General features: G+C 41.7%; 1 protein-coding gene across 1 annotated transcript in view; it reads left to right on the top strand.

The window, feature by feature from the left end:
- The first annotated feature begins 5,529 nt into the window (after positions 1–5,529).
- NRAP (nebulin related anchoring protein) overlaps positions 5,530–18,495 on the top strand; it is a 60,017-nt gene continuing 47,051 nt past the window's right edge. The window contains exons 1-10 of the mRNA XM_082222555.1: positions 5,530–5,759; positions 6,140–6,234; positions 8,930–9,017; positions 12,449–12,553; positions 13,875–13,973; positions 14,169–14,276; positions 15,449–15,553; positions 15,639–15,746; positions 16,397–16,489; positions 17,152–17,256. Of these exons, the coding sequence (XP_082078681.1) occupies positions 5,688–5,759; positions 6,140–6,234; positions 8,930–9,017; positions 12,449–12,553; positions 13,875–13,973; positions 14,169–14,276; positions 15,449–15,553; positions 15,639–15,746; positions 16,397–16,489; positions 17,152–17,256 (978 nt within the window). The 5' untranslated portion in view covers positions 5,530–5,687. The remainder of the gene's footprint in view (positions 5,760–6,139; positions 6,235–8,929; positions 9,018–12,448; positions 12,554–13,874; positions 13,974–14,168; positions 14,277–15,448; positions 15,554–15,638; positions 15,747–16,396; positions 16,490–17,151; positions 17,257–18,495) is intronic.

Here is an 18,495-nt window from a genome sequence, read left to right as displayed (position 1 = left end):
CTGCTTTGGTCCCATGCTGAAGCAATTATGGGCGATGAGAGACACTCTGGGGGCATAATGTTCTGCACCACCTCCAGTGAAGACTTCCAGGTGTCAATGAATAAAGGCACTAGTTTCCACTGCTTTGGATCCTCCCACCGGAAACACAACTCTGGGTAAGTGCCTGGAGCTCCTGGAATCTCCTGCAGCCGCTTAGTGGAGATTGGAGTGTGTATGCAGTAGGGGTTCCTAGCTAGGCTGACTGAGCTATCCTCCTGTTCAGTCTTCTGAGTGGGTCTCCGGTCTTTGGAAGGGTTGCAGGTCAGTGATGCAGAATCTGCTTTGCATGCAGAAGTTCCCAGGTTCAATCCTGAGCATCTTCTAGGTAGGGCTTGGAATGTTCCCTGTCTGAAATCCCGAAGAGCAGCTGTCAGTCAGTGTAGACGATACTGAGCTAGATGAACTGATGATGTGACTCGGTCTAAGGCAGATTCCTGAGTTCCTATTGCGTCTCATTATTTTCAGCCCAAGAAAAATCTCAAATGCCCATTCCTGATGTATTACCAGAAATCCAGGGGAGCCGCTGCCAGGCAGTGCAAACACTATTGAACTGGAAGAGTCTGATTCTGGTAAGACAGGTCGCTATGTTTTGCTGTAAAGTCCTGCTTTTAAATATATATATATATATATATATATATATATATATATATATATATGCTTTCGTAGATTTTCACGGGTATAGGAATGCAGGTTTTGGTGTCTTCGGGTGTCTTCCCGTGTAAGAGTCGGGGTGTCTGTGCGACGTTTCGACGAGGTCTCACTCGTCATCTTCAGGCTGGTGCTTTCGGCTTCTTGTTACTGGAACAGAGCAGAATCTGGTGTTTGAGTTCTTATAAATACTGTTGAGGGGTGTGGTGTATAGCCTCCAACGTTCTGGGCAGAGAGGAAGTTCCTAGATTAGTGTGCCTCTTCTTCTTTTGTTTCTTAATTACTTGAGGGATATCTTGAGTGATTTCATGAGTGATATTCTGAATACCACTGGGTGGGTCATTAAGTGTAGATTAGTTGCTAAAGCTTTTGTGTCTTGACCTCTTGAGCTTGTGAAGAGTTTTTCTGAGAAGATGGCTGTGCTGCATTTAGTTGTGCTCTGGCTTGGCTTCGTGTATAGGGGCGAGCTGTGGTTTTGTGCCTTGTGCCAGCTAGATCTGTGTAGGGATTGCAGGGGGGTGCAGCATCCGGAGGTGACACTATAGTTTGGCTACTGGATGGAGTCTGTAATATGTCTGTGGAGAGGGTCTGGGTTTGGGTCTGGTGTGGTTGATTGGTGACGGCGTTCAGTGTGCCTCTGGTTCTGGTGTTGGTTTTTGTGGGGAGGGCTAATTTCCAGATGTCTGGCAGGCGTGTAATTTGGCCACACGGGAAAGAAAAACTAGACAGCTTCCTCACACATCTCAACAGCCTACACCCCAAAATACAATTCACTATGGAAATAGAAGACAACAACCAACTCCCCTTTCTTGACGTCCTAATCTACAAAAAACCTGATGGCTCCCTAGGACACACTATCTACCGGAAAAAAACACACACCAACCGCTACTTACATGCACAATCACACCACCACCCTGCACAAATAAACTCCGTAGCCAAGACTCTCATCTCCAGAACCAAACGCCTGGCTGACAAAGACCACTTGACAACTGAGTTACAGAATCTCTCAAATGTGTTAATCGCCAATGGATACCAGAAAAACAAGGTTACGAAGCTAATCCAAAAAGAAACACCCCCCAAAAACCAAGACACAGAAGAAAACAATGGCATGGCCCTCCTTCCTTATATCAAGGGCACTACAGACAAAATTAGCAAAATCCTCCATAAACACAATATCAAAACAGCCTTCTGCACCAACCAAAAATTAGCCAATATCCTCAGAAACCCAAAAGACAAAATCCAGCTGGAAAACCAAGGGGTCTATGAAATACCCTGCAAAGTCTGCCCAGCCACGTACATTGGACAAACAAACAGACGAATAAATGCACGTATCGCAGAACACAAGAATGCCGTCAAAAAAGAAGAAAAAACTTCCTCTCTTTTCCAACACATGAAAGAAACAGGACACGAAATTAATTTTGCAGATTCCAAATTGCTCTTTAACATGGAACATCACCACAAGAGAATAATCATGGAAGCCATCGAGATAGAGAAACACCCTCACAACATGAACAAGCGTGACGACACGTCCCGCCTGCCAGACATCTGGAAATTAGCCCTCCCCACAAAAACCGACACCAGAACCAGAGGCACACTGAACGCCGTCACCAATCAACCACACCAGACCCAAACCCAGACCCTCTCCACAGACATACTACAGACTCCATCCAGCAGCCAAACTATAGTGGCACCTCCGGATGCTGCACCCCCCTGCAATCCCTACACAGATCTGGCTGGCACAAGGCACAAAATCACAGCTCGCCCCTATACACGAAGCCAAGCCAGAGCACAACTAAATGCAGCACAGCCATCTTCTCAGAAAAAATCTTCAGAAGCTCAAGAGGTCAAGACACGAAAGCTTTAGCAACTAATCTACACTTAATAACCCACCCAGTGGTATTCAGAATATCACTCATGAAATCACTCAAGATATCCCTCAAGTAATTAAGGAACAAAAGAAGAAAAGGCACACTAATCTAGGAACTTCCTCTCTGCCCAAAACGTTGGAGGCTATACACCACACCCCTCAACAGTATTTATAGGAACTCAAACACCAGATTCTGCTCTGTTCCAGTAACAAGAAGCCGAAAGCACCAGCCTGAAGATGACGAGTGAGACCTCGTCGAAACGTCGCCCAGACACCCCGACTCTTACACGGGAAGACACCCGAAGACACCAAAACCATATATATATATATATATATATATGCAGGTTTTGGTGTCTTCGGGTGTCTTCCCGTGTAACAAGAAGCTGAAAGCACCAGCCTGAAGATGACGAGTGAGACCTCGTCGAAACGTCGCCCAGACACCCCGACTCTTACACGGGAAGACACCCGAAGACACCAAAACCTGCATATATATATATATATATATGCAGGTTTTGGTGTCTTCGGGTGTCTTCCCGTGTAACAAGAAGCCGAAAGCACCAGCCTGAAGATGACGAGTGAGACCTCGTCGAAACGTCGCCCAGACACCCCGACTCTTACACGGGAAGACACCCGAAGACACCAAAACCTGCATATATATATATATATATATATATGCTTTCGTAGATTTTCACGGGTACAGGAATGCAGGTTTTGGTGTCTTCGGGTGTCTTCCCGTGTAAGAGTCGGGGTGTCTGGGCGACGTTTCGACGAGGTCTCACTCGTCATCTTCAGGCTGGTGCTTTCGGCTTCTTGTTACTGGAACAGAGCAGAGTCTGGTATTTGAGTTCCTATAAACTAAATGCAGCACAGCCATCTTCTCAGAAAAACTCTTCACAAGCTCAAGAGGTCAAGACACGAAAGCTTTAGCAACTAATCTACACTTAATGACCCACCCAGTGATATTCAGAATATCACTCATGAAATCACCCAAGATATCCCTCAAGTAATTAAGGAACAAAAGAAGAAAAGGCACACTAATCTAGGAACTTCCTCTCTGCCCAGAACGTTGGAGGCTATACACCACACCCCTCAACAGTATTTATAGGAACTCAAATACCAGACTCTGCTCTGTTCCAGTAACAAGAAGCCGAAAGCACCAGCCTGAAGATGACGAGTGAGACCTCGTCGAAACGTCGCACAGACACCCCGACTCTTACACGGGAAGACACCCGAAGACACCAAAACCTGCATATATATATATATATATATATATATATATATATACACACACACACACATAAAATATGTTTATATAAATATGTATAGGACTATAAATATATAGGGCTTTAAATATAGGAATATTTATAGTTCAATAGATACAAGTCCTATAGGTATGTTTTTAAAATAAAATAAAATAAATATAACAGGGATGGGGAACCTCAGGCAGAATGTGACCCTCCAGGGATCTCTATCAGTTCCTCAGGACTCTTGTCCCCAGGCCATGTCCATAGAATTCCAATTGTAATACAATAAAGTACATTATAAGAAATAAAATGCAATACAATACTATTAAAACATTACTGTATTTTTCCGTGTATAAGATGCCCCCATGTATAAGACGACCCCTATTTTTTTTAACCCAAAATTAAGAAATTGTTTAGCTTTTAGGGTGGGGTGGGGGAGGTCACTTTCACCAATCGCTCACCCGCCTGCCCGCCACTGCCGATTACTTGCCACAGCCATTGCTGATTGCACACCTTGCCGCAGCCGCCAATTGTCTGCCGGCTCGCTGTCACCAACAGTGCAGCCACCCACTTGCCTCAGCCGCCAATTGCCTGTCATCTTGCCACAGCCACCAATCACCCGCCCAATCGCCGCTGCCATTCTCCTGCTTGCTGCTGCCATTAATTGCACTTCCCCTCTCTGCATTCACTATCCGTGTATAAGACGTCACCCAATTTTTGCCTATTTTTTTAATAGCAAAAAATTTTGTCTTATACATGGAAAAATACGGTAAATTACAATACCATAGATATGCCATCTTCTGTCTTCAACCACAAAGCCACAGACACACTACAGACCAGCTGACTGAAGATTCACTGAACAAAGTTTGGTGAGCCCTGGTCTAGAATGATGGATGTGGGGATACTGAGGAGAATCCCTGCCAACTCTTCCAGGACAAATTTGTCCCAATCACTACAACGCAGATTTTGACTCAAAATGTATGGTATTCTGCAGATATGGAATAAAAGTCATAGCTGTCAACCTTCCCTTTTTTTGTGGGAAAGTCCCTTATTCCAGCGCCATTTCCCGCTGCTTCCCACTGCTATTCCAGATTGTTAGATATCCCGTAGACTGTCCCCGGGATAGGCGAGGCTGCTGATCCCTTATTTTTTGAGGCTGCTGATTCCTTATTTTCAAATCTGAAAGTTGACAGCTATGATAAAAGTATATACGGTACTTCATCTAAAGAAATATATGCTGTTAAACAAGGCTTTTTCAGTTGGGCAAGGTCCGTTAAGGCTGACTGGCCATAGCATTTTGTGGCCAGATAGTGTATATTCTGAGGAACAGTCTTGATGTGGGGTATATTGTGGGCACTGTATTCCATTTCCTGTCAGTGCTGGAAACTGAATCAAGTTGTGTACAGAACTCTCTTGGGAAGCTGCCTTGCCCTGCTCTTCTTTCTGTAATAATGACACTGCGAATAGGTAATAATCTAAAGATGAAGCGACATATATTTAGATGTCCATCCTGAGGTTCTGGCAACTCAACGTTAAACCCCGTAGCTTAAATATTAACAATTAGATGTTCTTGCTCATATGACCATGATGCTTCACTGTGAGTTCACTCTTCTATTTAGAGAAAGGTGTTGCTGAATTCTCCCGTCTCTTTCCCTTCCATGAACTCTTACACAGTTGCCAAAATAGCCCCTCTTAGTAACTGGCAGCTTTAAAAACCAGACAACAGCTGAGTTCAAAGTAGAAGCTCAGCAGTAGGCAAGCAGAAGCTTTGGACTGTGGATTGGCGTGACAAGACCGGAGTGTGATTTATAGGAAACAAGGCATTTTAAAGTTATAATTTCCTTTGAAATTTTTATACAGTCTTTTCTATTTCCTTCGATAATTTCAGGATGAATATTCAGCCTTGTGCCAGATGTGGCTACGGGGTTTATCCTGCAGAGAAGATTAGCTGTATTGATCAGGTCAGTAGATGCTGTTATTCTTCACCATTATGAAAAAAAATATCTTACATAAATAATCCACTAATATGCTTTCAGATAGACAACCTGCATCTCCTTTAATTTAACTTGGTAGAAAATATTCTACACTTTCATAAGCTTAATTCATGTCGGGTAAGTTGGATGTCAGAACTGAACTTTGCCAAGGGTGTAATTTGGCGAAACATTTTACGTCTTTTAAAGGTTACACGCGGGAAATTGATCTTTGGCATATGCTTTTTCAGACTGTGAGAAGAGATGTTTATTAGACTGCCAAGAATAATCAGTTATACGTTTTTAAAACAGACTAATAAAATCTGAAACACAAGCAACTTTCACTGTATTTTTATCCTTGCTATTTCTAGACATGGCACAAAGCCTGCTTTCACTGCGAGGTCTGCAAGATGATGCTTACTGTGAATAACTTTGTTAGCCACCAGAAAATGCCTTACTGTCAAGCGTAAGTTTTTCTCCAGATATATAGCAAGGCAACATTATGCCTATATTATCCATCAACAGGTTCTGTCTGGATTGAATTCTGATACTATGGAAGTCATTTTTAGATTATCAGTCCACCCCATAGATTAGTTTGCTTTATTCTCAGTGTTTTTACTCTGAAAAACTGTAGGAAACTCCTGAGGTGTAGTCATATTACTTTAACACAGTGAACAACCAAAAAGAAAAGAAAAGTCCTGAAAACAGGATTATGGCACCTTAACATATTATGAGAAAAACTTTTATGAATCAGAGCTGAGTAAATTTAACTTGTGTAAAAGCATACTTTGGTACAGATTATTATATTATTTTTAAATCCAAGGAACTCAATGTAGTTGTTGCTTAGGTTAAGAGCCCAGCTAGATGTGATGTGGCCTATCTGTTGAGTTAATGGTTAAGGTATCTCTCATTGCTAGATATCTATATCTCTTTCTCCATGTCAGCCCCTTTCCACCATGTCGTATACCCAATAAAATTGCCCCCATCCTGAAGTTGCTATGTGCTCAGTGGAGGGGAAATATTCCAGTACCTGAACTGTATCTGTGTGTCCCCCCCCCCCATGGTAAGTTAAGTAGCAACTTCTTGGGCTCATTTTCATGAGGAAAATAATTCAGGCAACAGCATTTACGCACATACACATAGTGTCACAGTTCCAAAATTAATCAGACCCTCCCAATGACTGCTACACAATTTTTTTAATCCAAAAGAGAAAAAATAACCATAGATTTCCTACAACACATTACCGTATTTTTCGCACCATAGGACGCACCGGACAATAGGATGCACTTTGTTTTAGAGGGGGGAGAACAAGAAAAAAAAATTCTCCCCCTCTCTGCCCAGCGCCCCTTCAGTGAAGCGGCAGGAGGCGCTGCACAGAGAGGGGGAGAACTTTCCCCCTCTTGTTTTCCCGTTCTAAAACAAGGTGCCGTTTAAGGTGCGTTCAGGCGGCTACCTTGGAAGCCTGGAGAGCGAGAGGGGTCGGTGTGCACTGACCCCTCTCGCTCTCCAAGCTTCAGGTTCCTTTCGACCTGCTCTTTGGGGCTGGCGGGGGGAAGCCCACCACCAGCCCCAAAGAGCAGGTCAGGGAGCAGCGGAGAGGCTCTTGCCATAGCCGCGCGTCACCTCTCCAGCCGGGAGAGGGTCGCGGGGCTATGGCTTCTTTAGCCCCGCGCGCTCTCTCCCGGCTGGGGAGGTGACGCACGGCTATAGAGGCTCCTGCCATAGCTGAGCGTCACCTCTCCAGCCGGGAGAGGGTTGTGGGGTACTTCTTTAGCCCCGCGCGCGCTCTCCGGCTGGAGAGGTGACGCGCGGCTATGGCAGGAGCCTCTATAGCCGCGCGTCACCTCTCCGGCCAGGAGAGCGTGCGCGGGGCTATGGCGTCTTCACTCCATAGGATGCACACACATTTCCCCTTCATTTTTGAAGGGGAAAAAGTGTGTCCTATAGAGCCAAAAATACGGTAAATTGCTGTCTAAGACAACATGACTTGTCCAAGGCCATGTTTTGAGTCCCATAGCTGGAGCGGGATTTAGTATAAAAACAACTATGATCTAGTCAATACACAACAGTGTCTCTGGGATGATTAAATGCACATTTAAACATTGGTAGTCATTTGCAGTTATTACATTACTGTAAGAAACTTGGAATAATCATTATGTTGTAAACATGTACCCTGTGTGCAGTGACATATATTGACTTCAATGCATCTTGGTGCTTGATGGATAGTGTTGTTATATAGTTTAATCACTAGGTGGCATTCGGCATACAATACAGTCTCCATTCGGCTCTTGTTTGAGAGATACAAATAATGTTTTTGTCCAGCTTCCTGATATGCACTGTATACCTTACATGGCACCAGGTAGTAATGAAAAACAGTTTATGAGGCTTGCCTGTCAGGGTGCAATAAAATCTCATTTTGAATTGCAAAAAGCTTTCAGCGTGTGATGGAGCACTCACATAGCCATTATATTATGAAATCAGAGTTGGCACAATGATGCTCAGTTTATCTGGTGGCAGGCATCTGGGATCAATGGATAGTCCACAAGACAGTTGTAAATACTTTTTTTTTAAGGGGGCTAATTTTATGTAGCAACTTTATTGAAGACTAATTGACCCCAAGGTTCCTTAGTCAAAATCTTTATAATGTGCAGCACTTATTATGAAAAGGACCATGTGGTGTAATAGAAAAAAAAAGAAAAAGAAATTCTCCTTAAACTTGGATCATTTTATGCCCTCTTGATTTTTTATTTGAAAGATCAAATATTAATAACCTGGTTACTGCATTTTGACCTTTGTTACATATGATGATAATTTAATATAAGTGTGGTTGTTAGAGCTGAAAGATAAGTAAAATACAGTGTTTTCAACTTGCAAGTCAGTATGTTCAGTTTTTCTCCAATGTTCTGAAATGAAGAAGTGGCTTCTGTTTTTTGGATTTTTTTATTCTGCAATTTCCTTTTGTTATTAGAAAAGCAACATTGATAGAATGAAACTTGAAGATGTAGATAACTATGCAAAATTAAACTTTGCATGTGAGATGCTAGTTGTATTTTAGCAATTAGTTCTGTGTTTTAACATATGTACATACATATAAGAAGTATTTGGTTTTTTTGAGGGACGTTGATTATTTCTTTCCAAATTGTATCTGCTTTCTTTTACAGACATAATCCAAAAAACAACACATTCACAAGTGTTTTTGAGACACCAGTAAATATAAATGTGAAAAAACAGACTGAAGCCGTAAGCGAGGTAAGATACCTTAGGAATTAATGTGTTTAATATTTGTCAGTCATATAGCCACCCATACTCTTTTTAGGGTGATGATAGGTGGACCAAACCCTTCATCCTCCTTTTTTCATATCTGTATGCAGTTTCCCACCTCTGCTGCTGCTTTGGTGCTGTCTCTTTTCCCAGTTTCATTTCTTTTAAAGCGATCTCAGCCAGTCAGCAATCACATACTGTATGTGCCCTATTAAGCACAAATGCTACCTTTAAAGTGAGAGTAATGATTCCTATACTCATCATATGGGTGATCCTAGCCAATCAGATATCTGGCCATCAAAAATGAATTTAACTATCAAATGCTGCCCTTTCAAAATGAATTGGAGGGTATTTCAGTGCCAATGAAGTTGTTTACAATGTGGGTCCCTTTCTTGGATCATCCTGTTTCCCTCTGAAGTTTGTAACAGAAGATAGAACCTGTGTTAGCCAAATCTCAGTTAACTAAACCCCATGTGGAAGCCACACAAGGGCAAACTGACTGCTCTCAGGCTTGACCTTGACACAATGGTATGAATTCTGCATCCATTCAAACACCAGGTTAGAGTTGAAGGAATGGGCTTGTACTGGACTGCACAGGGTTCTCTTGTGGACTTACATTGTAAAGGCAGAAGGGAAAAAAATACATTAGCAGCCTGATTCGTAATAAATAATAATAATAATAATAAATAAATAAAAAAATAAATCTTTATTGTCACTACACCACCTGTGTGCAGTGAAATTAAACAAGCCCCCCCCCCCAATACACTCTGTGTGCTTGTCGGAAGTCAATTGCACCACTATTTTTTTCCATTCAGCAGCCCAACAGCCCACGGATAAAAACTGTTCTTTAACTTGTTGCTGCGGCTGACTATACTTCTGTATCTCCTGCCCGAAGGTACGAGATTAAAGAGGTGCTGGCCAGGGTGTGAGTTGTCCCTGAGAATTTTCCTCGCTTTCCTGAGGTAGCGGTCTCCTGTGATGTCACCTAGCGAACTCTGAGGACAGCCCATGATGTCATGTGCTGTATTCACCACCCTCAGTAGGGACTTCCTGTCCGTGGCTGTCAAACCAGCGTGCCATTCATAGAATTGTAGAGCCATCTAGTCCAGCCCCTTCAACGTAGGAATCTCAACTAGCACATCCATGACAGATGGCCATCCAACCTCTGCTTAAAAACCTCTAATGAAAGAGACTCCACCACCTTCCAAGGGAGGCCATTCCAATTCAAATAGTACCACTGCTGCTGCAATGTATGTACAAAGCAGTTGCATAACCAAGTGTTAGCATTTCAGTTCTAAGGACAATTCCACGCATGCTGTACATTCAGAGCTGCCCCCAACATTGTAGTGACTAGGGATCCTATTTTGCACATTGACATATGTTTTGTCCACCCAAGACCCTTCAAGTGTAAGGAACTGCAGAACTGAATGATTATGCTCATGACACAATGTGAAAACTCCACGTTTTAATGTCTGTGCATTTTAAAAACCTGGTTATACTCACAAAGTGCGTCTCTGAAGGAGCCCTACTTAAATAAGAACTGCAGAACATCTTAGTGGTTCCTTCAGCCACTGAAAATCTACGTTCTTCCTCACCAAAAAATTGCTAGGGATGCTGATCTAAGGTGTGGAAAGTATGCCGGGTTCAGTCAGTTAGAAGAGTTCGTGCGCACGGTTTCTGCCGCTTTGTTTCACGGTCCCATGTCATCCTTTGAAATTTCATTTCAAATGAACCAGGAAACTCAAAGGAAAACTCCTCTGAAACTGTCAAGTCTTTGACACCAAATCAAAAAGTGTCTGCAGATTCATTAGAATCTGAACCTAGGTTTGCTAAACACACACACAAAAAGACTTTTCAAACCTCTGATGAACCTGGCACTTGGATCTGAGTTTTTAACAAAATTGTAAAGTCGAGTGAGTTTTACATGGTTGCATTGGGTAAACTTGGTGAAATGTCAGGGGGCTGCTAGCTGTTGGAAATCTGAAACCCTTCTGTGCTTTCATATTTTTTTTAAAAAAACTTCCTTCTGAGTTACAGCTCTTCCAAATTTCTAGATTTAAATTTTTATATCTTGCCCCAGTTTTCACAGTAGAAGGAGCTGATGCCTAGAACAATTTTATGCATGCTTACTCAGAAGTAAAGCCCTCTGCATTCATTTGGGTTTACTTCCAGGTAAGTGTACACAGGATTGCAGTCTGAATGTATGCTAAGAATAGGATAAGGATATCACACACACACACACACACACACACACACACACACACACACACACACACACTTTTGTTTCCTCTGAAGTATCAGGGATATTGTTGTCACAACTTTACCAGCCTCATTCTATATTCTTGAAAAATTCTTACGTATTTAAAACACACATGCAGGATTTGCAATATATCTCACTAAAGCTATAACAACAGCAACAAATACATTTCCTTCTAAACTGTGCATGACAGATTTGCTCTGGAATGTGTTTGAGATTAACAACAATTTCTATTTCTGTTTGATGGCTGTGATAAGAGATCCAGTTACTTCAATATATGTGTGTGTGAGTGCTAGATCACTTTCCTTTTCTTCTGTCACTTAAGAAACACCCTGCTCCTTTCAATCACAAAAGGAAGTTTGAGGTTCATAGAGTGGTTTATAAGACTCAATTTTCATGTTAATATTTTGTACAGTAAATTCTTATTGGGAAACTGACAAAGGTACCAAGAGAAGCCAATACATGCCCAGTTTCCTGTACTGGGATCAAAAGACAGTATTTTCTACTTTATATTTTTTATACAAATGTTTGCATACCAAAATAATGGGATTGTCTTTTTCATTTGGTAGTATTGCCATTTGTATCCCTTCAAGCACGTGAGACCATGTCTTATTTCAGAATCTCCCCCCTCCCCAATACCTGCCGCCTTGTCTTTTTGTTGTTTTAAGTGACTTCAGCTCTAACCCATTCATTTTGGTAGTTCAGGCAGAAGTGGAGAAAATCATACCAAAAAAAAATTCTGAGGCTGCGACATGATTTTCCTTGCAGCCTCAGAATTTTTCTTTTGAAATTCAGAATATACAGTGGTACCTCGGGTTACATATGCTTCAGGTTACATATGCTTCAGGTTACAGACTCTGCTAACCCAGAAATAGTACATCGGGTTAAGAACTTTGCTTCAGGATGAGAACAGAAATCATGCTCCAGCGGTGCGGCTCGGCGGCAGTGGGAGACCTCATTAGCTAAAGTGGTGCTTCAGGTTAAGAACAGTTTCAGGTTAAGAACAGACCTCCGGAACGAATTAAGTACTTAACCCGAGGTACCACTGTATAGGGAACAGATTGAAGAGGAAGCCTATCTTTCTTTAATATTGGATATGAAGGCTGGCATATAATCCACTGAAACAGGTTTCAAAATAACATTTTGGGTTCTGTCTATGCAGATTAAGTACCGAGAAGAGGGTGAGAAGTTCAAATCTGTTTTTCACTGGAATGTGAAATCCGGAGACATGGAGGCTGCGAGGAAGATGCAGCAGCTAAGCAGTCAGGTAGGAGACCCGTATCGATAACTTACTTGCTAGTGAACATTCAGCAGATGCTCTGCTATTCTCCAGGCTCCTAGGTTGCGTCATTTACAAAACTGCAATTTTATGCCTTTAACTCTGGTCCATGGGGTCACGAAGAGTCGGACACGACTAAACGACTAAACAACAACAACAATTACTGTAATACAAATGACCCCTTTATGTTTTCATTTGGTTTGGAAGCCATTTTCAAAATATGTCTCCAATTATTCTGACTATTGCCATTGGAATGCTGTGACCTGGATCCCAAACCCTCTTTGGGTGTAAGCCTCATCTGGTTCTGTGAAAACGGCGCCAGGAGAATGCTTTATACCTCAGGCCGTACATATCTTTGGCTAAGATACCGGTAGCTTGATCTGAAGATTTATGATGCCTTCATGCAAATACTTAGGATGATGTATTATGCAATTTACTTGCTTTTTTAAAAAATTCCATACGGTTTTCATTGTTAATTAGCTAGATATTTGCAATTCTGTTTAAAAAGAAAGAAAGAAAACAATTAAGGGGGAGGGGAAGGAAAGCCCCAGGTCAGCAAAAAGTTGTGCTAGTTGCAGTCTGTGTTTCATAGCACCACTACTTCCAGAACCCCAATACTTCCTCCCCTCTTCCTCCTTATATTACATCTGTAACAGCTCAAGAGAATTGGATGTGGTTAGAGGAAGATGCTTTTTCCTACTCTTGCCTGGGGCCTTCCCTTTGCGTAACCTTCCTTCGGATCACTCATAATTTCAAGAAGTTTAGAGGAAAGGGCTGCCAACTAAAGTGCCTTGAGTGGTTCCTGACCTCCCCCCCCCCAAAAAAAAAATAGCACTGGCAGTGGAGTTCTTCAAGCTGTGCCTACTCACTTTCAGAAAAGTATAGATTATACTACCTTGTAATTATAGTATGTTGCAATTATGGGCAAACACACCAGGCACATAGGATTAGGATCTTGTCCTCTCTAGATGTGATGAAACAAAATTAACTGGAATGTCAGTTCAGCTGAAATGAAAAAGGCTCACTGTGCTCAGAACTAAGGTGCCAGAATTTCATGTGCAGCTTATGGGTGCAAAAGTGCAGGGAATTGCTGGGAACTTTTCTCATGCAGCCACCAGCTTTAGAAAAATAGAAAGAGAATCTGCATGGTTTGGGGCAGGAGCCACCTAAGAAAGGAATGTGGTCACAGCCAGCCACAGATTAATAGGTTACATCCTGTCAAGAGTCTAATCCCCTGATCTTTAGAGATGGAGTCAAAAGTGTTTACCACTGTGCCCATTCCACATTTTATGATGTATTCTGTTTTTAGAAAGCCTACCGTGCTGCGTATGAAGAAGGCAAATCATGGTACTCAGAAACCATCCCAGATGCGGAAATGCTTAGGATAGCTCAAGAACAGGACAGTGATGTAAGTGAACCTCCAATTTATGACAGCTTTATTTGTGAGTTAAATATATCAAGGAGAGATCATCCACATGGACTTGCATCCTTAGATGAGTGAACTTAAGAAAATTCATGGCAGAAAAGTTCCCCCTTTTCTCCTACCTCAGAGGAATTAGTTTGACGAACAAAGTTTAAACACACCTTTTTCTCTCTGTTGTAGTTGAAATATACTGAGGAATATGAGCAGCAGAAGGGAAAGGGCAGCTTTCCTGCTCTGATCACTCCAGCTTATCAAATAGCCAAGAAGGCCTCTCAGCTATCCAGTAACGTAAGTTCCTGGGGCATGTATTTTTGAGGGAGGGCAAAGGGATTGTAGCATAGGGGGGGCAATATTCACAGCAAGAGTCAAAGGTCTAAGTTTGATATATGATTAAATTGCCGAAAAGAAAAGAAAAAGAATGTGGACCATATCTAGTGTTCTTAGTCTGCTAGCATAAGAGCCCTTGTGCTAGTAGACGGCAGTGGGCAAAAGTTGTGCAACAAAGGAATTAAATGAAACAACTGTGCTAGCAAAAACTTGTGCAGCAGCTGATTTTTCTTGTGCAATCAGTTTCACAAAAATGTACTTGTGCTTTCCCTTTCACTTGGATTTAGTGCTATGTTTGATACAACCCACCCGTTTGAGTACATGTTGTGATTACTTTTTAAATGCTTCATAACCAGAGATATCAATGATTTGGAGGCATGATTTGGTTTGAAAAACAGGAGTATTTCTTCTCCCCTACCTCTTTAGCTCAGCTGTGTTTAACAGTCTTTATTGGCTGATGTTTTCACTACCTGCCCGCTTTCTTTGTAGGGTATAATATCCGCAGCAATCTAGAAATCTATTTTAATTAACAATATACATGTCGTTTATGATGAGAAAGAAAAAGGAAGCCCAGAAAAGATTCACCTTGAAGATCACGAAGCAAAGTTCTCTAGTTGTTATTCCAAGCATTATGTATAATGCTTCAACAGAGATTGAAAATGAAAGCATGTGAGATTGTTATTGATTAGGCACGCTGGGCTTGTGTCCAAGAAAGCGGTTTCACCCAAATAAAAATTTCAGCATTTCCATTTAGTTTAGTCATTTAACAGGCTTTAATAGGCTTCTAGATTGAGCTCTTTAATGCATTTACTCCTCCGCTGCCATTTACTTGTTATGAAATAAACATCTTTGGCAACTGATGGGCTTGGGGTGAATTAAACTGGAGCAGAACATTTTGACAAATAAGGCCAGAATATGTTGTTATTCCAGCCTCTTTTCATCAATAAGAAACTGCCGTTTCATTTGCATTTGCAACCAAGGAATTTAAATTCAGGGCCAAATACTGGAAACACTTATATTAGCAAATCCAAAGATCATCTGTTTTTACTGTCATTTGATGCTTGATTGCAAGAGATAAGATGGCAGTTCTTCATAGTTTTCAAACGTTCTTTGACTCTGCTTCTCCACAATAGGTGGAATATAAACGAGGGCATGAAGACCGGGTTTCCAAATTCACCAGTGTTGCGGATACTCCAGATGTAATTCATGCAAAGGCTGGGGGGCAGCTTGCGAGTGATGTAAGTAGAACAGAAGAGCAGGCCAAGTAGATAGACTTTCTGCTTGCTTATATCTGTATGATTTAAACTCTCCCGATTTTTCTAGTTAAAATACACAGAAGAGTATGAACAACACAGAGGGAAAGGGAGCTTCCCTGCGATGATCACTCCGGCTTACCAGATAGCTAAAAGAGCCAACGAATTAGCTAGTGATGTAAGTTTCAAAAGTGTGGTCTATATGTTGTCACATATTGGAGAAAAATCTGTACTTGGTCTTCCAAAATTATGGCCACTTTCCTGTTGTGAGAAAAATCCTGACATTGCTAGGTCAAAAAATCTCCACTGTTAAGGAGTGGAGACTTCTCTGTATTTTAGCATTATTGCATTGTCCAAACCTATGTTGAAAATAAGTGTCTGCTAATGAAACAAAGGAGAGACTGAAGTTTGAAGGAAATATGCTGATCTTAAGATGCTGATTACCTCACCCCTCTGTGGCGCTCTAAAGTTGGAGCAGTGGCCTTTGGCTGTTGGTTGGAGTGTTTGTTCTGTGCTCAAACTGTATACTACAAAATGCCATAAACCTCCAGTGACCTCCTTCTAAAGAAAACAGCCTTGGCAAAACTTCTCATTATTTGGAAAAGTTGGGTGAGGACAACCCTTTTATACAGCATGATGGTTTGGCATTGTTCCCCTGCCCACTTCTTAAAGATGGATTCTTTCACTTTGCCTTTCTACTGTATGCCCCTTTGAGCAATTTGTATGGAAAATGAGCTCCGTGGGCTTTAAAAGCAAACAAATGCAATTTGTTTAGGTTGTAAGATCAGCAGAATAAACACATCCTTTTCACCTCCATTGCTTTCTCAGGTGAAGTATCATCAAAGATATGAAAAGGAGATTAAAGGAAAAGCAAGTCATTCTGTTGGTGCCTCAAACGAAAATGTGAATCAGTTTAGTCAGGTAAGGAGCAATGCAAAAGTATTCACATCTATATATATTAATTCATGCATATTGATGTGACTCCCTTCACATCTATGTAAGGATACTGATCTCAAGGCTTTGATGGCTTGCTCTTATGTAGCCATAGCCATACCAACCACACAGAAGAATTAGATAACAGTAGACTCGGAAGAGAATAAGGTTTGTAAAAGAACAAGAATATTAATTGGGGGGCAGCCTTAGGAAGCCCTCCCTCCCAAAAAGCATCCTACAGAATGCTGACTGGGCATTGAGAGGCATAAAACAAAAAACTCAGAAGTTGGAAATTGAATGAGATGGCTTGAAAAGGAGACTGGATGAAGAGACGAATCAGTCACATCCACATCATATATTTAAAGCATATGGCTCCTCCCAAAAACAAATTCTGGGAACTGTAGTTTACTCCTAACAAAAGTACACTTCCCAGTATCCATAAAAAACTACAGTTCCCATGATTCTTGGGAAGAAGCCACATGTTTAAAATGTGTGTCAGGTGCGCTTTAACTGTATGGTGTGGAGTTGTGTTATAAAATATGGACACTGTGAAGTATGTCTGCTTGTTAGGAAGACTGTAGACAGAAGTGTACCAAAATGAATAAGTTAAAGATAAGTAAATGATAAGTAAACTATTGGATGTTTTTCAGGATTATATGGATGAATATGAAGAGCACCGAGGGAAAGGGAGCTTTCCTGCTATGATCACGCCAGCGTATCTCAATGCTAAGAAGGCAAATGAACTGGCGAGTGATGTAAGTATGAAAGAAGAGGTCTAGGTCAGCGTGGGCCAGATGCAAAAGTTGCTTATAATAACCAGAAGGTTCTCTGGTGTCATATTATTTGAACAACTAGTGGGAAGGAGTGAGACCCCTTAGGACTCTGGGTGTTCTTGTACCACATCCAATGATGTCAAATATAGCTGTCTATGACTGAGCGCACTATTTTAGAGGACCTCCAAAATGGAAGTATTGATATGTGTTTGTATGTTGTGAAAGATCAAACTTTCTTCTCAATTGGAATTAGCTCTAGAGGGTCACCCCCAAAGTAACCACAACATTCCTTTTCTACTTTGGTATCAAAAGTGAGCAAAGTAGTCATGATTTCTATAATGATCAGGAAGGATACAAAGAAGTGCACCACTGAGAGGGCTTCAACCAACAGCCCCCATTTTAATGTCCCCAAACCACTTTCAAAACAGAGAAGATACTTTTGAAAAACAGCTATATGAAAGGGGTGGGGAGTACAAAATCTACCAGTGTCTACCAAAGCTCTTTGGGATGCCAAAGGCAGCCTTGCGCATGGGCTATTGTCTTTAAATAAGTTTGTCTGCTATATGCTTGCTTTGAATATTTGTATCCTGTATGCATGTGTACATATATGCGTGCATATACAGTGGTACCTCAGGTTACATACGCTTCAGGTTACAGCCTCCGCTAACCCAGACATAGTACCTCAGGTTAAGAACTTTACTTCAGGATGAGAACAGAAATCGTGCTATGGCAGCAGCAGGAGGCTCCATTAGCTAAAGTGGTGCTTCAGGTTAAGAACAGTTTCAGGTTAAGAACAGATCTCCAGAATGAATTAAGTACTTAACCTGAGGTACCACTGTATATATAATCTTATTTGCTTGAGCAAATCATTGAAATGTAGGGTTGGAAGGCCCATCTAGTCCCACCCCTGCAATGTACATCCTTGGCAGATCTCCCCCCCCCCCCAAAAAAAAATCCCCCTCTGTTTAAAAACCTCCTGTGAAGGATAATCCACGAGCTTCCAAAGTAGTCTGATCGGCTGTCGAACAGCTCTCACCATCAGAATGTTCTTCCTAACGTTTGGCTTAAATCTCAAATTCCAAAGAGATAATTGCTTGGATCCCAACATGCTTTTCCATTTCCAGAATGGCCCGCTCAGTTTCCAGAGAGGGAACCTTTGTGTCCCGTCTAATTAGCTTACTCAAGGAACTAGCGCTGGAGTGATTAACCTTCATTCGGCGG

Source organism: Podarcis vaucheri, assembly GCF_965113315.1.
Source record: "Podarcis vaucheri genome assembly, chromosome: 5".
NCBI lineage: Eukaryota > Metazoa > Chordata > Lepidosauria > Squamata > Lacertidae > Podarcis > Podarcis vaucheri.
Note: the sequence above shows the minus strand (reverse complement) of the source record. Positions and strands in the feature narration are given on the sequence as shown.